The 20,047-nt window shown below is 36.1% G+C and overlaps 4 protein-coding genes across 6 annotated transcripts; 1 reads left to right on the top strand and 3 right to left on the bottom strand.

Annotated features, from left to right (window-relative positions):
* Positions 1-1,058: 1,058 nt before the first annotated feature.
* Positions 1,059-4,948, bottom strand: LOC140968317 (sulfite exporter TauE/SafE family protein 3-like). 3 transcript variants are annotated; one of them, XM_073429247.1, is made up of 12 exons: positions 4,427-4,946; positions 3,627-3,786; positions 3,320-3,520; positions 3,170-3,234; positions 3,013-3,040; positions 2,789-2,880; positions 2,628-2,714; positions 2,467-2,517; positions 2,103-2,324; positions 1,825-1,918; positions 1,559-1,699; positions 1,059-1,294 (listed from the first exon to the last, which is right to left on the bottom strand). In XM_073429247.1, exons 1-12 carry the CDS (start codon positions 4,652-4,654, stop codon positions 1,218-1,220), a joined length of 1,446 nt encoding a protein of 481 aa, XP_073285348.1. In that variant the 5' UTR covers positions 4,655-4,946; the 3' UTR covers positions 1,059-1,217. The 3 variants fall into 3 exon arrangements, with proteins under 3 accessions (XP_073285348.1, XP_073285346.1, XP_073285347.1); XM_073429245.1 differs by having other exon boundaries at positions 2,789-3,040; XM_073429246.1 differs by having other exon boundaries at positions 1,247-1,427; positions 2,789-3,040; positions 4,427-4,948.
* Positions 4,949-5,583: 635 nt separating this feature from the next.
* LOC140968286 (rhomboid-like protein 11, chloroplastic) lies at positions 5,584-9,007 on the top strand. Its single transcript, XM_073429197.1, has 7 exons — positions 5,584-5,819; positions 7,348-7,472; positions 7,636-7,721; positions 7,840-7,880; positions 7,969-8,135; positions 8,256-8,318; positions 8,649-9,007. Exons 1-7 carry the CDS (start codon positions 5,624-5,626, stop codon positions 8,808-8,810), a joined length of 840 nt encoding a protein of 279 aa, XP_073285298.1. The 5' UTR covers positions 5,584-5,623; the 3' UTR covers positions 8,811-9,007.
* Positions 9,008-9,126: 119 nt separating this feature from the next.
* Positions 9,127-11,914, bottom strand: LOC140968283 (pentatricopeptide repeat-containing protein At5g25630-like). The gene is given in 7 exon segments (XM_073429196.1): positions 9,127-9,447; positions 9,450-9,552; positions 9,554-9,766; positions 9,810-9,825; positions 10,232-10,364; positions 10,367-10,800; positions 10,874-11,914. Coding segments are annotated over 6 exon segments (1,035 nt in total). The 5' UTR covers positions 10,791-10,800; positions 10,874-11,914; the 3' UTR covers positions 9,127-9,301.
* A 696-nt stretch (positions 11,915-12,610) lies between these two features.
* Positions 12,611-19,006, bottom strand: LOC140968302 (beta-adaptin-like protein A). Its single transcript, XM_073429220.1, has 11 exons — positions 18,766-19,006; positions 17,642-18,158; positions 17,220-17,344; positions 16,401-16,599; positions 15,334-15,562; positions 15,074-15,240; positions 14,733-14,942; positions 14,168-14,278; positions 13,888-14,064; positions 13,344-13,787; positions 12,611-13,133 (listed from the first exon to the last, which is right to left on the bottom strand). Exons 1-11 carry the CDS (start codon positions 18,816-18,818, stop codon positions 12,828-12,830), a joined length of 2,538 nt encoding a protein of 845 aa, XP_073285321.1. The 5' UTR covers positions 18,819-19,006; the 3' UTR covers positions 12,611-12,827.
* Positions 19,007-20,047: the final 1,041 nt, after the last annotated feature.

Genomic DNA, 20,047 nt, shown 5'->3' with positions numbered 1-20,047 from the left:
ATGTCCTGACCTATCTGTCAAAGACTATGGCACTTCTGTCATATTCCTATCATGTGACAATGTGCAATGTGCCCGTGGCGATCCCACCACTATCAGGCACTTCTGTCACAAGATGACTCGTCTAATACTCGTCTAAAATCAATAGAACAAGCATATCAATTCATCAATTGCACATATCAATGCAATAAAATAAAGTATGTGATTTAGGGAAACTCGAGTCAAACCTCACTCGAGTTGTGCAATCCCAACTCAATATTAATTTATACCTTTATCTTCTCGGTCCGACGAAGACAAAGTTTCGAATTCAACTCTGTCCATACCCAATGTCAAGTTGTAGCCTGCGTTGATAGGAACACAGTACTGAAGTCGGATTCAAAATCGGATAGACGGATCTTCCGTAACACATTGCATGACAAGGAAACGTGGCTTCATCTTCGAAATGCACGTCTCGCGCATATGCGCGAGACCTACTGTCTCGTGCACACACACACACTCGTGCATATGCGCGCCTCCATCCGGCGCATATGCGCCAACTCCTCTGGACGTTTTCTTTGGCTAACTGGACACCTCGCGCATATGCGCGCCTTCACTCCGTGCATATGCACGCAATGTTCTGCCTACCTCGCGCATATGCGCCTGGCTGAGTCGCGCATATGCGCGAGGGCTCATCCTCGCACATATTTTACGTCTTTTCTTGTCTTTCCCGGTCTAATCCTTTCCGTCTATAATTACCGAGATTAATCAATAAATCATTTAAGATTGATCTCAGATTACGGTAATCAAAATCTCGGGCCTTACAAGTACTAATCTGAAATAAACAAATGAGCAATTTCGAATGTCTGATTTACTTATTTATGTTTGATGTAAAAAAGTTCTATTATTTTAATTTTTTTATTCGAATATTTAACTGATTAATTTATGCCATATAAAATACGGTGTGCATGCGCGTGCTACATGCTAATTTTTATAATAGTAAAAAAAAAAAATAGCCAAATGTTTAAACCCAGCAAAGAGAATATTTCATGGCGTAAAAAACACAGAGAAAAATTGTTGGAATAGAAGAATCGAGTTTTTATAATATATATTTAGTATAGATGTTGATAGTGTAATTTTGATGAATTTCCAATGTACAATGAACTAGAATAAACAGGCCACTTGTAAAGGTTCATTCCACCTGAATGTTTAAGATTATATATCAATGAGCAACATTACACTTCCTATTTGCAGAGATTCTCAAATCCCATGTATTCGTGCCGTTCAATCTTTCGAATCATGTTTGAAATGCCAACTCCACCTGTTTATATCCAACATGGAATTGGAGAGTCAAAAAAATGTCCATGAGTTGATAAGGTGTCGAAGAAATATGTGGACTTGTTAAGTTTCCGAATCCGCCACGGACCGAGTACAGTGTGCACCACTGAATCATGCTGTTAATGTGATTATGATGAATGCATTCAAATTTTAGAGGATCCAAAAGGGACCGTTGTCAAAGGTTTTTGATTATTGCATACTATAACCTACGGTGATAAACACGGGAGAAGTTAGGATAAGTACTCACCTAGAGAAACCGCACTCACAAAGATTGTGAAAGCAAGAATGAAGATGATAATGGATGCCTTTCCCAGTACAATGATCAGCCTTCTCACAGCATGTTGCCCGGCTAAAGCCGCAACAGCCGCAACAGCAACAAAGTACAGAGCTGCCACCATATAATCAGAATTCAGACATACATAATAACATAAATATATTTGTATGATATTTGATAATTTTCCCAGGCAAACAATATAACGTGCCGTATCTTTGCTGCAATCAAGAATCAATTACCGTAAGGAACCGGGAAGCGTTTCAACAGATAATATTCGATTGCGGACATTGATGAGGAGAACATCATGGTAAATGTGGCAGTGGCACTCGAAACCTAAAGGACGTGTATTCATCAAGATCCCTCCAAGAAAATGCAATGAAACAAGGCCGAAAAGATACTCATACGCCTATATATCATTCAAGATCTTGGTGTCTCAATTATGAAACTTTAGTCTGATCAGATGTTTTAAGAGTCCAGATAGGTTGATCAAAATACACTAGAAAGAGTTGAAACTGGCCTGAGGAGGGATTCCTAACTCCAAAAATAGTGGACCCATGATAAATCCGCCTCCTAGACCGAGTAGCCCCCCTACAATACCAGCCACGACGCCAAAGAAGCCAAAAGCAATCAGTTGAAGCGCTTGAAGATTGGCCCCTTCGGCTCCCTTGGATTCAATTTTTCGCCATCCTTTGTATAGGCAAATCGCTTGATAACCTGATACACCAAATGACACCGGAATCTGCACAAAACAGAAAAAAGAAAAGATCGTTTTTACCGAAAAATTATAGTTTCACCACAAAAATTCAGAGAAAGTATACCAACACGACTGTGCCATATTTCTTCCTTCGACTTCTGAAACAGAAAAATGTATATACATGTACCTGCATCAAGTTCACCACCCAGTATGCTGCTGAACAAGTGAACGTGTAGTTCTGTGACAATTCAAGGCTTGTCACTTTACACTTTCAAATAAGTTCAAAGTATGGCGAATTTTATAGAACATAAGAAAACTAGTTTTCTATTTAAGAAAAATAATCAAAACCTTGGTGATCTGTAGTGCGAGATATGATACCCAAACGAAAACAAGTAGCCCGAACTCCTTCCAACGCACATTCTCAATAATTTTGACCTGAGATTACTAAATATGTCAAATGGTAAATTAGTTTTTAGGTTACTAAAAATTCCTCTGGATACAATTCTCACCTTAGCTTCTGACAAGTCTTTAGCCACCTTTTCTGAATAGTCGCTCGGGCCACCTGGAAGAAGATTATATTCTGCTTCATCTTTATCTTTTCCTGACATGAAAGAGCATGGTTGATTTAATAATTTAAGAGGGTACACAGGAACAATAGAGGATAAAGAAAAAAAACAGGATTGTTGTTCTTCGACGTCTAGCAGCAATGAAGGTAAAATATCTGTCCACGAACCATCTGTTTCGAATCGTTTTGCGTTCTCCTACAAGAAGAAGCAAAATGCCATTCAGTGTAAAAGAGCATGATCTGTTTTCAACTGAGGCAAAGTGGCTCCAAAAATCAGAACTAAAAAACGATTACTACTGCTTTTTTCTCAACTCTTTACAGATACCTTTTTAAATATGGTTTCTTTTTTCCACGTTTCAATACCTTTAAGAAAGGCCTTCGTTGAAGTGCCTGAAATGAGCATATAACATGAGAAAATTCAACAAAAGCGCCAGGTAACAAACATAAATCTTAATACAGCAACTTTAATTATCACCTATAAAGAGAATGATTAGAAGAACAGTGACCATCCAATCAGCAAATATCACATTGAAAGTAACTCCAATACTAATTCCCATCATGAGCATCGGTTGGATGAGAACAGCCAAGTCATAGTCGATGATTGGCATTTCAATGGTGGGATGCCTGAGCTTAAGATTGTAGTACACGGTGGAGATTGCAGCGCCCATGATCATACCTTTCGAGTAAGAAATAGCCTTTAGAATGACAAAATCATCCTTGGAACAAAACTAAGACGAGACAATATTTGAAGATTGGATCAATCGAAAATGTTTCCATCTCACATTTGGATATTGCAGTTGATGATTTTGAATCAAATCCAACAATCAGAGTAAGCATAGGAACAAATATTCCTCCACCCCCAACACCACCAACACTCCCAAAGGCTGCTCCAAGGAATCCAACTATTGTACCAACAATGATTCTCCAGTTGAATGCCATATCCTGTGGATCACACACCAGATATACTGGCTTTATCAAAACAATAAAGGAAAACAGATTCTACTACATCAAAGGATACTCTCAACTCATTAATTCACACATAAATTACAACTCTACATCGATATATATTCATGAAAAAATATGATAAAACACGAAGGATGATTTTGCCTCCCATGCTATATATGACATCTACTAAGAGACGTGATCAATATCAATGAATCGGCAATATTACTTATAATAGGCAGTTTTGCAAATTAAAGAACAAACTGATTGTATGTAAATCCAAAAATCGAGCTTAAACACAAAATACTAGTATATTAAGAGGGGTTTCTCTGCACAATTGCTTCTTATGTAAAACAGACACCATGCATGACCTTAACATGCATAAGATCCATCGTAATTTTCACTATGGTAAGCACAGCAAAATATTGAAAATTATAAAAGTGACTGGTATTTCAGCCGTGATAAACTACCTGCCTCCACCAAAATGATCAATACAAAGATCCTTAATAAACAAATTAATCTACGCTGTAAACATGAACACAAACAAAGCATCGACACTAAATTTAGCCCAGCTCAGGAAAGAAACATATACATCTACAATATTTTAACAATAAACGGAGTCTTGATCTTGGGTACTCACCGGCCAAACGTGCTGGTAACCTGACTTGTCTGCTTGCCATAAGAAACTCGCAAACGACCTAAAGAAATCTGATTTTGAATCCTGACTGGGAAACCCAGTTGAATTATGAGACACAAATTCCTTCTTTAAGCTTCTGTCAGCAGAAACAAAGATCGAGGCTAACATAAAGCTCCACACAACTGTACAAAAACGTCCAAAAGCCTTCCATTTTGGTTGATTCATCGCCATGCATCAAGATTCAAGAATATCCAAGCTTCCAAATTTTACCTAAGATATCATATTATAAATACCTCGTCACTGTTTGATACTTTTGCGGACTAGTTACAAAAGGGTATCTACATTTGAAGAAAATTTTGTATCTTGGTAATGGAGAGTGAGCAAAGAAAACTTTGAAAGGACAAATTTTCTCAAAAAAGTGTTATATGTCGACAAGAACGTCTGTGAGAGGCAGAGATGGGAAATATATAACAAATGGAAGAGCATAAGAGAGAAGGCGTGAACAATAGTTTTTTTACATTGTTTGGAACTTGTAGTTGGAAGATCAAATAAATAATGTAGAAGAGAAAAGTGAACAAGCTGGCATAAATAGCATATGAGCGGGGATCTTAGTTAAAAAAAACGACGTTTTATCTTCTTTTTTTCCAAATGTAATTCTCACGTGTCAATTTTGGTATTTCTTAATAAGTAAGATTTTGAATGGTGTTTAATCTTTTAATCCTTACGTTAATTTCTTCTTGTTGTAGGGTTGGAACTTGCAAGAAGAATGGAAATGTTCAAAAATTCAAAAGAATACGGTAATATAAGTTCCACTTTCATCATTTCAAAAAAAAAAAAAAAAGTTCCACTTTCATAACTCGTCCTTAAATTTAAGCTACAAAATTCAACTTGGGCTAAAGTCCATTAGGGTATAAGTACATGGGCTTGAATGACCTGCTCCAACTAAGTATGACTAGAAAATAATGAATTTTTTTTAACATTAAAGGACCAAAACTAAAAATAGATAATATATATGGCGACTTTGTTTAAAAAGATTTCAAAAAATATTCGGAAATGGATATTTATTTATACTGTAATTAAACAATTTAAACATACATGAATAAATAATATTTATATAACAATTTTTTGGATAAATATTTATATAAATATAGACAGACACACGCAGACTGAAAACAAATTTTTTTTCACCAAATTGAGAATATGATGATACAGCTTCAGTTTATGCAAAAGCAGCAGCAGTCTCTTCCGCTTCTCAATTTCCATGGCGCTTCACCCTGCAGACTCATGCCTACGGCGGCTGCTGCTTTGCTACCCTCTTCTTCCATATTCGAGAGTCCTAAATTATCTGTCAAGTCCAGGTCTCGATTACCAATCTGCAGAATGAAGGGCAACTCAGGTCGCTTCTGGAATCCTTCTGTCATTGCTTTTCTTTTTTCTCAGAATTGTATAGAGTAGTGATGCGAGATTTTTTCCTTCTTTAAGAAAGGTGTGATGATTGTCTCAGAAGTAATTGGTTTGAATTCGACTCTGTTTGATGCTCATTCCTCAATTTTTGGTCAAGGTTAAATTGAATTGTTTGGAGTTTAGGATTGCTACTTTATTTTGTCTGCGTTCGTCAATAATTAGGGCAGACCAACGTGGACGACCTCACTCGATCGAAATAAAGCTGAAATTTTATTTATATTGTTTTTCTAACGCTTCAAGTTTTGGCCTTACTGAGTCATCCCCTCTCCTTTTCTGCCCTGCCCTCTGCTCAAAATCTGGGTTTCGGAAAATTTTCAGCGTCTAATATTGTTGGCTTGATATTGTTAAATTTCAGCAGAAGGGATTTCCTTGCTTGTTTAGCTGTTTTGCCATCTTGTTAGGGTTTTCGGTATTTTCGACTAATATTCTTGAAAATATATTTTGGAAAATGAATTGATGATTGACGAATGTGATCGATGTAAGATCATGTTTCTAGAGCTGAATGTCATTTTATGTCATAATGTTTTAAGAATTGTTATTGACATATTATGTTAGAACATGTAGAATAATTTAAATTTTTTAATGTCATGTAACTATTTTCAAATCTAAAGTACATTATATAAGATAATGACTGAATATCAATGACATCGGTGAAAAATTAAACTTAGAACTATAATTGCACATGATAATGTGAAAGATGAAAATTTATTTTTACACAATATTTAAAGCAATGTGTGGATTTTTGTTTGTGTTTTCAGAAAATGGAAATGTTTGCTGGAAACATAAGCAAGCATTTGTTTGACCAAGATTTTGATTGATAACATTTTCAAATTTTTAACCTTTGTTTGACTTTTGTTTTTTCTATATGTTTGAAGATCATTTTGAAAAAAAATTATGATAATAAATATCAAAATTTAAAAGGAATGTTTCACCAAGATTATATTTCTAATTATCCCATGACAAATTCAACATACTCAACATATGTCATATTTCACATACAATTCTCAAACACATTTTCTCAAATCATTTTCCGAGAATTCTCAAAAGCACTACCAAATATTACTTGCATTCTCTAAGTTTGACTTTGCACATTAGGTCCTCGAATTTCCCTTTGATGAAAATGTCAATAAAATAGCACTCTATGCATTTCGTTTACATTGGTCAACGGAGAATTAATGTGTTTAGAGAAGGAAAGATTAATGTCTTTCGAAAAATTTTAATGTAACTTTTGTCTACAAGGTTGAATTATTGGTCATTTTGCGGATTTTTATTGTATGTGCTACTGGATGGAAGTGAAACATTGATATGATTTTGCTAGCCTATTTTCCCCCTAAGACAGCTAGAGGTTTACAAGATTACCTTAGAGTGGTAGATTCCATAGTAAATGAGCATATTGTAAGCCACAGAGTGAACCTTGATTTCCATAAAACGTGAAGCTATCTGATGATATTATCACTTAGACATGATATCACAGCTCGAACTTGGGAAACCTGAGGAGAAAAGGAAGCCAGAGAAGCGTGTCAATGGCATTTTCTGGATTCTACTGATTAATATTGGGATATATGTTGCAGATCACGTTTTCCAGGTTTCTAAACCATTTGATCTACAATAAAAGGTCTTGGAATTTTTTTTCCTTTTTTTCTTTCTCAGTGGCGCTTCAACGAGAATGGAGCCATAAGATTGCTGGATTCAAAACAAATTTTGTGCTTCTTAGTATTTTCTAAGATGAAATCTCTTCTTGTTTCCAGGTTCCGTTGGTTAAAGAATTGTATCTTTACCATAACCAACCTGCATGGTACCAGTTTATTACTGCAACGTTCTGCCATTTTAGTTGGTATTTTTTCTAATTCTCAAATTTTCATATAAATTGTATTTGGAGGCATTTATCCAGCAAACTCTTTTTCTTGTATATTTTGAGTTTGAGACTCACCGAGCCTGTATATTGCTTGCAGGAACCATTTATCCAGCAATCTCTTTTTCTTGTATATTTTCGGTGAGCCTTGGTTTGTTTATTCAAAAAGTTTGCTTGCATGGGATTATCAAAATTCGGGCTTGTAAATGCATTCTTGTTTGTAATCCAGGAAAACTAGTTGAAGAAGAAGAAGGAAACTTTGCACTGTGGCTTTCCTACATCTTGACTGGTGCAGGGGCAAACCTTGTGTCATGGTTAGTTCTCCCAAGAAATGCTGTTTCTATTGGAGCATCTGGTGCTGTATTTGGACTCTTTGCAGTTAGTGTCCTCGTGAAGGTATGATGATGATAATATCAAATACGAGAACTTTGACATTGCTTGGTGTTGTTTTACCTCATACTTTTAAACAGGTGAAACCCCTATGAAAATTGACTTAGCCACTTTCTTGTGCTGCAGATGTCCTGGGACTGGAGGAAGATTCTTGAAGTGCTCATTTTGGGACAGTTCGTCGTAGAGAAGGTATCTTACACCGTATCTGTGATGTAAAACACAAGGCATTCATATTGACATCAGAAATGACTTATTCTTGGTCAAATATCCACATGAATCTTATTGCTTCAAACAAATCAAGCAAGATCGCATCACCTCATTAAGAATTATGAGGAAAATTGCATGCTAGGGCTGAGCTAGTGGGTGCAGGGAGGGATCATTTATCGGGGACGTAAAAAGTACAAATCTTATGATAACTCTTCTAAAATGAAACTTTTGCTTCCCCGGTATCATTAAACCTCTCCACTCGACTAAATTTTTTATTGGGACTCTTTTGCCATAAAGTATTCGGTGTATCAGGTGATGGAAGCAGCTCAAGCTTCAGCAAGCTTAGGAGGACATTTTCAAGGTGTCTACTCCACGCAGAACGTAAATCACATAGCACATATTTCTGGTGCCCTTATCGGTGTGGTTCTAATATGGCTCCTCAGCAAGGTTCCTTCGACAGCAGACGACAAATAACAAATAAATTGAACTCGAGTACTTGTCTGTTTTTATATACCACTGAATCTGTTTTCAAGATGTTGTACTATCGAGTAGAGCTGTTTCGAGCTTGCATTCCAGCAATTAAATTTTCTTGAAAACAATATACGGTTGTTGAAAGTAGTTATGACAATGTTTTTATTCTCAAACAAGATTAGTCATTGATGTACGTTTTACCAGCTGTTTCCCTTTGTCTATAAATTTTCCCTCGAAAAAAGGATATCAAACTATAATCTGATCATTTATAGGCATCGTTTTCAAGTGGTCATACAGTACTTTTTAGCGCAAATAAATGGCGGTGAACAAGACATAGGAGTTACCCTGTCGCCGAATCCTTCAAGACAGAATAAATCAAAAGATTAATGAATTACATCTCCCCATCCTCTTTTATTTACAACAGTCAGTGTATCTCTGTATGTGTCCGCTTCAAGTGCGGTCAAGCCTTCTTCAGGTGGGTATGCCCTTGCTTCTTAATTCAATAATAAGACTGTACACAAGGATAAAAACTGTGTCCATTGGCGACATTTCACATTCTTTAATTCTGCAAAACAGCTTATTAATGTCTCAAATGTCTTTAGATTTGGCGACATTTCACATTCTATCATCTTTCCAAAATCATTGCTGAGTCCATTGAGCCAGAACTGAACCACCCGCTGATAATCGCGGTGAAGATCACAACATTAGGAAAAATACTGGATTTTTTCATGGCGGTTAAAACTGAAAAGTTCCTCGGCCTTTTCTGGTTCTTGGGCACGTACATAACCTTCAGCCAACATGCTATATGCATGGGCGTCTGGTTTGATGCCCGCTTCCACCATATCATCAAAAATTTCTCGACACTTGATCATATAGTCTGCAGCACTCCAGGCATTCATGATGGTGCTAAATGCAATCACATCTGGTTTTACTCCAAATTCTTCCGTCAGGGTCAGAACCTACGGAACAGAAATCATCACCTCCAAATCTTATATATCTAACACAGATTCCAGAAAAGCTTGGTACAATTAAATTGTATCAAGACCTTGACATTATAGAGTCAAAAATTGCCAGTCACAAAAACTGGTAATCATTGAACCTCGACTACATCTTCCGAGCCATTATCATTTTGTGCTATGACGGAGGAAATGGGAATAATTTAAAAGATTGAAATATCATTGGAGGATGGATATAACATAATAGAGAACATGGAATAATAAAACAGTTCCTTATAAATTAGTCTATTGCTACGAGTGATTTATGTTTTCCAAAAAGAGCAAGACCACCTTCATCGATGCAAGAATTTAGAACAGAGTATCCAATTCGGATCCAGCAAGATGCATAATGTTTTTCTTGAAGATACAGGTAGCAGGAACAATCATTTCTACCGTTCCTCCAAAACAAGGGGACGAAGAAGCCATGGCTAGTATCCTGAGATTACGATGCCACAAGTTCTTTCATTCGGCTGCACACTGTTTATCCACATCTCTTTAATCACCAATTCTGCCTCTTCAGTTTTCCCATTTTGAGCATAAGCAGTCACCAATGCGTTGTAACAGCATCTGGCTGTAATCCCGAAGCTACCATTTTACACACCATATTCCAAGCCTCTCTTACATTCATTTTGTTACACCATGCCCTCACAAGTACATTATATGTCCTCAGATTGGGTCTCACATTCTCTTCCCTGGACATTAGCTCCATAATTCTTGACGATTCTCCGGGCTTTCCAGTAAACCCATATCCTTTAATCAATGTATTAAAAGTACTAGTTGTGGGTTTCATCCCATGCTCCTTCATCTTCAAGAAAGCTTTCATCGCTTCCTCCATGTCCCCAGATTCGGTAAATGCATTGACAACCGCATTAAAGAAAACATAATCAAGTTTCATCCCACTTTTTTGCACTTGAGAAATAATTGGATTTATGTATTCAAAGCGTTTCTGAACAGTAAAAGAGGCTAAAAGAGCTGTGTATGTTACCATGAGACCTTTCCTGCAATGATAAAAAGATCGTCACATTTTTGGCCATTACGCAGTCAGGTGAACTTGAGGCTATAAAAGATTACCTTGATTGAAAATTCTTGAACACGCTTCTCTTTGACAATCAAAGTGTTACCTCGGCTATTGATGGTCATTACAGAATGTGCACTTTCTTTATCAGATGTGCACTTTCTTTATCAAAATCCCCAAGGTAGCCCATTGTTTTTCTTTAAAGATATTGTGAGCAATTTGAATTCCTTCTTGTGGCTTATTCACAGTATACTCAGCATACAAGGGCATATGTGTAACTTCCTCTTCAGGAAGTTAGTAAAATCGATATCTCCACGACCCGCATGTTTACACTGCAAAACAAAAATAATTAAGAATATCAACAGCCATGCAAATAAAAACTTGCTGATAAAATCTCTATAATGGGGGAGTCGGAGGTTTCAAGTGTGGAGACTGAAAATGCTATCATAAACTTGGCTGCTAAGAATTGACATTGTAGACAATTCCTCTCTATTTTTACGGATTTTTAAGTTTGCCCCGGACCTCTAGATCACCAAGTTCTCGCCCTTCTTTAAATTTTCTGAGAATTCCCACGAATCTTTTTTTCATGCGCAAATACAATTAATATTTACCGCCAGCCACGACAATAAAGGCCAAGCCATAACAAATCTTTTTCAACCAGAAAACTAGCGTCCCAAATACTAACTTAAAAATCAAGAAAATCATGGAAAACATAATTTTAAACATACTTGTCTCTGTTCCCTCGTAATCTCGAATCCGACAACTGAAATGTTGCAATACCAAGAAAATTGGTAGTGCCCACCCAAAAAAATCACACAATTACATTCAAGAAAATGAAAAAACAAATTGATGGAATAAATAATATTTAGAAAGCTAGTAAATGAATGAGTTCTTGAACCGTTGAAGAACAGAAAGCTGGCACCTTTACGCACATTGAACTCTCTCCAGAGTCCAGATACACATAGCCCAGTCGGTTAGTTATTCCGACGATGCAATAACACGTAGGAATTAAGCCAGGAAGCACTTTCTAATTTAAACGACAAATTCTTACAAAAAAATCTTATCCACAAATATTGTACGTCATCATTTCTGAAAATATGGTGGAGATAAGATGTCCACCGGAAGGCAGTGTGATGTTATCTATATTGTTTGATTAATTAATTATTATTTGGATCTCATAATAATAATTTAAATTCGTGAAAGAAATAAAGAACTCCCAATTTTGTCGGTATTTATACTTTGGGCTTAATGTTAAAATCACCCTTAAATATTTCTCTATAATTTTACAAGAATTATATTTAGAGTGGCATGTATTATGAATATAAGGTTTGCTCTTTAACTTTATTTGAAAATTACCATTATTATAAGTTACCTTCAGCTAACATGCATGCAGTGACAGATTACAATGTGACGCTTTTGTCTTTTGAGAGTTTTGGGGAATTGAGATTTGAGAAAATATTTTCGGTAAATATTTTAAATAAATAAATTGTATATTTGATGTTATATCCAAAAAAAAGAACTACTAATATAAATATCAAATTATATCAGAAAATTCAGGCTAAATTACTTCAAAATATTGAAATAACATATTTCAAATTTAAATATTAAATGATAGCAGAATGTTTTTCGAAAGTGATGCAACGTTTAGTTAACATTAAATTAACATTAAATATCGGAGATGTGAAAGTGTTTATATTTATTTTGGGAATTAAATGAAGAACAAAACAAAGAATGAGATACTTTTTGGAAGCAAATCAATTCAATAAGTTTAAAAAAAAAACCCTTAAAAACGATTAAAAGAAAAGGGCCACAAATTTTTTTTTTTCGAGTATCGATTCATAAGATAACAATAAAAGAATTTCAACAATTACAAAGGTTAAAAGGAAGCCAAACACCACAAAAGGAGCTCTGTTCACTTTTTGGTTTAAGTTAAATTTACAATACAGTTCTCTTTGTTTATTGTCTGTCACTCACCATAATCAAATTTGAATGAGCATATGTGAGCAACGCCTATTTTAGGTGCCCTTGAGGCAATCCGAATTTGAACAAGGCAGACTGGAACAATTCTGAGAAGGGCGGAGCCGTAGTCTGATCATCTGCTTTGATCTTTAGTTGCACTTTACATGTTGACGAATTAATAATACACTCGACAAGAAACGCAGATGATTCCTCTTCTTTTCGTGCAAAGAAAAAGAACTTATAATTTGGAGGTTGACCGCCTGAAGCTACACAGTGGAACGAGTGGCCTTGCATGTGTCGAGAAAGGGCCAGAGGCGTTGTCATGGCCGCAACTCCTCGTGGATCTATAGAGATTTCCTGAAAGGGTAGAAGAAATTCACTCGTAAAATCTTGGATTCTGTTCAATGCACTAGCCTATAAGATACTCTTGGATTTAGTCTGGGGTGACGAATTCTTTGGTTGGTGATGAAAACTTAACTTTATTGTTAGAAATGCTTTATCTTTTCTTTTGGTGTGTTGTACGTCAGATGCATATTTAATCATTACGAAGTTATGAGATCAACAAACCTGGGACATCGACACTGGCAATTGGCGCCATTTCTGCTGGAAAGCATTAGCATCTAGAACGGCTTTGGCATTGAGCTTCAAAGCAGGAGGCGAAGGAGCCGAACTAGGTGCAGTTGGCATCCCCAGACCAAGCAGTTCATCTATCGCCAAACTAGAAGTTGTTTGTGTAGATAGATTGTCAAGTGATACAAGGTCTAAATGAGCCTCAAAAGCACCTGTAGTCGTAGAATTATCGTAAGGGGCACTATCCGCTGAACCATTGTTTCTGTAACCCTGATTATCTTCCTTTTCAGAAGTACTCAATAGTAAGTCCTTATCATTTGCCTCGACTCCCTGAGCTACAATTATATGATCCCCAGATTCTGTGCCAATGGACAGATTCCCAAGTTCCTCTGAGAACGCAAATGGTCCTCTGTATTCCTTATCAGTGAACATGTACGAGGGCTACAAATATAATTAGGCCAATCATTCAGCATTCCCAAATGCATAAAGAAACTGGCCGTTCAGAATCTAAGGAAAGATGAAGTTAGAAAAGTAGAAGTACCTTCTGGTACACAACAGAGAGACTGTTAAATTCATCAAAGATGCGATCTTTTGTTTCACTACTTTGCGTGTCTGCAAAGGCCGAGACAGCTTGTTTTGGAGGATTCACAACACGTTCTGCTACTGAAACATTGTATTGTAAAAGCCTATAGTAGAATAATGCTCGATCATGAACATCCTGCAACGGGTTACAATTTAGCAACCATTCTTCCAAAAGCTAAACGAAAGTATATACATATGAGCTTCAGATTATATTCAGTCAACTTTGAATGATGGCTGACCTGATGAAAATCGGCAAGACCAGCAGCTAGAGCAGCTCCTATTGCCTGTCTAGTCTCTGGTGGTCTTCTCAAGAAACACTTCATTACTGCTGTGAGAAGATGTAAACGAACCTGTATAACACAAAACTAATTGCTTGAATGGCATTTAAATGTCATTTAAGTAAGGTTTCTTACTGCAGACACAGTTTTAACAGTTGGATCAAAAAAGTAGCTATAGGTTTCATTCTAAGATGTATAATAAACTAGTGTCTCCAATTTTTTCACAAGCCAATGAGAAATTTAGGCACGTAGAGATGCAGAATGAGATATTCTCCCAATAAATTACACAATCACTAATCCTTTTAGATTCATCTTCAAATAATTAAACCAAAAACGAGATTCGCAGCATACCACACAAGTTGGGATTTATGGAGATATAATTCTATAGTAACTCCAGACTAAACCAACATGGAGCATGCACTAGTAGGAACTTTCAAGCCAAAAAGATAACCGTCGACAACTGAATAAAGTTGACATTGATGGAAGTGTAGATAGGGTCAAACGTGATGGAAAGCCATATAATCACCTCTGCAGAATGCTCCTCATCCCAGTTCTCTATAAGACTCTCTAGAACATAAGGAGCATCCTGCATGTCCTGGGCATATTCCCCCAGCATCCAAATAAGAGCTGCCTTTGCTTTTGGTTCCTGAACATTTTTGCTACTGATATTCCCTACAACTGCAATGCAGTCGTGACTCCACTGTGGGTATTTTCTTAAAAGATCTTTCACAAGAACCTACACAGTAAAAGAAAAAAGAAAAATTTAGAGTTAGCTCATAGGATTAAACCATTACATCATGTAACTTTCCATAGTAACATTGTGTGATCAACTTATCCAACTGTCCAGGACAGAAAAGAGAGACTTACAAGAGTTTCAGCAGTCACATGTTCTTTTTCCATTTCCAGAAACTGAAGCAGACGATCAACAATGGCATTAACATCATACTGCTGCAATGCAATCTTCCCAACTGCTCGAATTGACTCTCTTGCCATCGGAATATCAACATTTGCAACATATTCACAAAGTTCAGTCACTAAAATGAAGCCAAAAGGTTGGACATTAGTTACTTCAATAAGTTACGAAACCACCACCCACGACCAATCAATGACAGGAAGATGATACCTACCTATCTCATAAGTATTACTCTCATTTGCCACAGCGGTCAGCATCTCAAGTTTCAATTTTTTGACATAAAATGGCTCGTTATACTGGCAGTAGAAATGCTTGTAGTCAGAACAGAAAATAAATGATGCACGCATCACCAGCAAATGAAGGTGGCTTAGAACCGCGTAGGATTGCTCAGGACTTCCTGAGCTTACCAAGGTAAGCAGAGGAGCTTTAATCCGCTCATACACCTAGAGACAAACATTTTAAGTAATTCAGTGCTTGGCAAGATATATCTAAGATAGTCATAGAAGCACATCCCAAATAAGTAAAAAAGTCACCGAGCATTAACAAAGAAAAAAACTTAATAGTATATGCATCGGTTTGACCTTTGAAGCATATAAATAGCAATTTGACTCGGAGTCTTGGACCAATAAATTGTTTTACACTACGTATATGCAGCTGAAAGATTCTATATTATCTTATACTCACCGTAAATGATAAAGGACTCTTAATTTGGAAGGACAGCATAGGAGAATACAAACTTGCACATCCCAGGAATTGAGGGATTTGTGGACTTAAATGGGTAAAATGGTCATAGGAACCAAATCCAGCAGAAGAGAAAAGAAAGGTATCTTTAAAGAATGTGTGGCCATGGACCACATTGTTGCCATAAGCCCATAACAGTAGGAATTTGCGTGTACAGAAATCAAATTGCGAGTAAATTATTTCACATAAATTTTTTGACGGTTACTCCAGGAGCTACCAGTAAGAAAAAAGTAGCTACATGTCGATGTCTAAAATGACTCCATGTCTAAAATGACTCCTAGGCAAATGGAAAAAATACAGAAATGGGCCAGAAACATGAACCAAGCCGTATAAAATTTACAATCAAACAGCACCAGAAACCTGCCAGACTTCATATCCCAGAATAATGTGACACATAAAACTTGGAAACTCAATTGGCGAATCGAAGCTTATGTGAGTGGAATTTAGTGGAAGTTAGGAGAAGCATTAAATCAAACCAAAGTATCAGTTATCATCAATTATGAAACAACAAGGTGATTTTGAATGGAAAATAGCAAATACCTGTTGATGAACATCAGTCATGGATAAGGTCATGTGTAAAAACACCTTAATGGTGGCCAAGACAACTGCACCGTTTGCATGCTGAAGTCTATCTTCAAGAAGATTCATCACGTCAAAGATCTCCTCGCTCTCTGCTGGAACATATTTAGCAACCAATTCCAAAACAATACATTGTGCCCATTCACTAAATTCTTTGATCCTGCAGTAATCAAATGCAGACTTCGGTACTTCCTAACTTTCAACATACGTAAGAAAGTAACAAATATGATCTACTTAATCTCAAAATTTATAACAAACTTACACGATAAATATGCACATATTAAAATATTGCTGCAGCATTTAAGAACAAAGACAGTTTAGGTGTTCATTTTGGATTCTCCAGGTTGTGCATCCTTATAATTTGGTACAGAACTACAAGGTCTAGTTTCCATGCAAGAGATAAGAATCGGAAAGGATACAAGTGAGCGGAATAATCACACCTGCATATCACCAAGAAATACTGGATCTAGAAAACTAAAAGTAAAAAATATTTTCATTTTTCTAGAATAATGAAACTAACCATCGAGCATCATTGTTTGAACAAGTTATCAAAAAAAACAAACACTGAATAAAGCTGAGAAAAAACCAAGGTCTACCACATAAGGAATGCAGAATCATGAATTGCATTCATCTACTCTGTCACGGTGACAAATCATTTTACAATAAAAGGAGAGCACAACAAACATACTAAATAATAAATAATGTGGATGACTTTGTAGCTAGCACTAATTGAAATTCAATAGCTAGAAAAAAATCTGCTAATGAACCCCAATACGATACCTATTTAAAAAGTAATATACAACTGGCTTGCTAAACAATGCTTCTCTCTCCCTAGCTGCTTCCTCGGATGTGCTGGCTTCCAGACCCCAAATCTCCTGAAGAGAAGTTAAACAATTCGCGACAACCTGATTGACAACAGTAAATAAAACAATTTTGACATAAGAAAAGCAAATCCTGTCTGGAAAGAACAGTATGATGACAAAAAAAGTGGGATGATTCAAGATTAAGAAGATTTTGATCATATTTATGCAAAAATCCGAAAAAACAAAGCAATAGTTTACTGTTACCAATTTATCAAGAATGTATGCATATCTCAACTCCAAATCAAACCCATGTAGTACAGGTAGAGATTGATATGAAGGTTAAAAGTTGCATTTACATCTAAAAACAGAGATAACAAATGATGCCCAAAATAATTTCACCTGAGCATCTTTGTCTTTAAGCATCAAATGATTGAGCAAAGCAGGAAAATCTGCATCCACGCAAGTCGATGCTGATATATGATATAGTTTGAGCACTCCAACAGCAGCAACCATCCTAACATAACTATTCCCATCTTTCAACCCATTACCTAAAGGCCCGACCAAGTATTCCACCAAATTAGCCACACCAAGGGAACAAAGACTCCTCAATGCCAAACCCCTAATCATTGGATCCTCATCCTTGCAGTCCCTCTGGAGAAAGTTAATAGTCAAAAGTGCAAGATCTGGATTGTGCTTCGCGTAATTCCCCACGTACAAATAACACATCTTTTTTAGGACAATATCTGAAGTCGCTGAGCACATCACCATTTCACTAAAAACTGATGATACATCAATTCCAATCGTCATGTAAGATATAACCTTCTTAAAAAGGTCCCTTTTTGTGTCATCAGTGCCAGGAGCTCGGCTACCAGCAAGCTGGCGCAACTGCAATTTCAGATCTGAAACTTCCCCTTTCCTGCTCAAAACAAAAGAAGGGTCAGAATTTGAAGTAGCATAGTTCCATCCATTTTCGAAGTTCGAGAACGAGATAAAGTGAAGTAAATATTCACTAATTTTTTCTGTTTCAAAGTGCCCAAATCTCCATGAATTAACATAATACCCTCATATCAAACCCACCAGGACACAAACATCCCATAACACATAAATTCAGCAATGAACTAGATTCGTAGCTCCATTTTCATCTAACGATCCCCCAGGCCACACAGTGAAAAGATATCCACAAACACATGGTCATAACGCACATTAGTTAAATTGATGGTGTTTTTTTTCCTTTCGTTTCACAACAAAAGATTGACTTAAACCATTTGCACAATTCAATAGCACATATTCATACAGTAGAATTTCAAGTAACAATAACTCAATCTAGTAAAACTTAAACCCCAATTACAAAACTTCCCATATTTCTAAGCATCAAGAATTCACACCCATTTACCCATTCAACTAAAAAAAAGGTTTTGAGTCAAAAGTTGCGCCAGTTGATAAATACTCTGCCTAGGACTTTCCGTCCAGCTAAAACCCATAAGTATCGAGAGAATTAGAGGAATGAGGGATTAGAAGAGAACCCGGAAGGCTGAGATGGGGAAGGGGATCGTTGAGATTGAGCTGGAGGCGCCATTGCTGATTCGCGATCCTTTAAATTCAACTGTTGATGCTCGAATCAAGGCTTCCGATAAATTTAGAGAATTCTTCAGTTATCAAATGCTTACCCACCAAAAAAAAAAGGGATCTTGGAGGAGCGACGGATCCACATACAGGTGTGATTTTGGCAAAGACTTTAGACCCCACTCACGTACCCCTTTCTGTTAGTACTCGATTATGATTATTAGCACTCATTAAAAAATTTAAATGTTTATTATCGAAATAAAGAGATTTTTTGTGCAAGAAAAATGTGCTTTCTCTCTTATAATTAGGTCTTAAGGTTTTAAACTTCATATTTTTTTTATATGTAATTGATTGTAAATATGTGGAATCACGTTTTAATTTATGTAAATTTAATATATTTTGAGAATTAATTCATTCAATCCCAAGATTCCAACTAATTAATTGTGTGTGTGTAAATATATATATGAAAAAAATAAAAATAAACTTATACTACGGTTTGAAGTGTAATCGTTCTATAAATCTATTTATCTCAATTAGATACATTTGTATCACATTAGTTGAAATGAAAATTTAATTTATTTTATAAAAGTTTATAATAGATTCATGTAGCAATTTTTAATTAACTATTTTTTAAAACGATAGATGGATATATAATAGATTTTATAGGGGCCTATGTACAGTTGCACAATCGTGGACCTGGCTCATGGGAGTGATATAAATGTATCAGAGACGATCACTAGTTGAAACACCAACAGAATGGGTATCACATTCATCACTAGAAACATCAGAAAATAAATGTTACGCGATGCAAAGTGTTATGTAGGTGTGAACCACTTCTTGAACCTGCAGGACAAAGTGCTACATCATGTGAGCAACATCTTAAATATGTTGGAGTCGTCTCTAAATTTTGGCGTTAGTGGATCGAGGGACAAGCCGCGACGAGAACGTTGCATTCTGAATGAGGGGTAATTGAGATATCATTGTCCCACATTGATTGAAAATGAAAGTTTAAAATATGTTATATGACTTACAATATACTTCTATAACAACTTGAATCGATAATTTTCGTAAAGCGACGATGAATACGAAATAGATTATATAATACCTATTATGCAATCACCGAAACGTGACACTCAATCTTGTAATCAAACAATATTTACCTCACAACTGCATATATATAGATATTTTTTCAAAGCGTGAACATATTTTTCAATTCCATGATAATTAATAAATAATAATGAA

Source organism: Primulina huaijiensis, unplaced genomic scaffold, assembly GCF_012295235.1.
Source record: "Primulina huaijiensis isolate GDHJ02 unplaced genomic scaffold, ASM1229523v2 scaffold3501, whole genome shotgun sequence".
Classification (NCBI taxonomy): domain Eukaryota; kingdom Viridiplantae; phylum Streptophyta; class Magnoliopsida; order Lamiales; family Gesneriaceae; genus Primulina; species Primulina huaijiensis.
This window is presented reverse-complemented; position numbering and strand designations above follow the sequence as displayed.

Coding starts and splice junctions, on each gene's coding strand:
- LOC140968317 (XM_073429245.1), bottom strand. CDS start 4,654: ATGGCGATGAATCAACCAAAATGGAAGGCTTTTGGACGTTTTTGTACA. Junction 3,041..3,169: donor AAGAAACCATATTTAAAAAG/GTATCTGTAAAG, acceptor TTCTTCTTGTAG/GAGAACGCAAAACGATTCGA. Junction 1,295..1,558: donor TGTGAGTGCGGTTTCTCTAG/GTGAGTACTTAT, acceptor GGATATAAACAG/GTGGAGTTGGCATTTCAAAC.
- LOC140968286 (XM_073429197.1), top strand. CDS start 5,624: ATGATGATACAGCTTCAGTTTATGCAAAAGCAGCAGCAGTCTCTTCCG. Junction 7,473..7,635: donor TTGCAGATCACGTTTTCCAG/GTTTCTAAACCA, acceptor TCTTGTTTCCAG/GTTCCGTTGGTTAAAGAATT. Junction 7,722..7,839: donor ACGTTCTGCCATTTTAGTTG/GTATTTTTTCTA, acceptor TATTGCTTGCAG/GAACCATTTATCCAGCAATC.
- LOC140968302 (XM_073429220.1), bottom strand. CDS start 18,818: ATGGCGCCTCCAGCTCAATCTCAACGATCCCCTTCCCCATCTCAGCCT. Junction 15,563..16,400: donor TGACTGATGTTCATCAACAG/GTATTTGCTATT, acceptor GTTTGTCTCTAG/GTGTATGAGCGGATTAAAGC. Junction 13,788..13,887: donor TCTCTGTTGTGTACCAGAAG/GTACTTCTACTT, acceptor TTATATTTGTAG/CCCTCGTACATGTTCACTGA.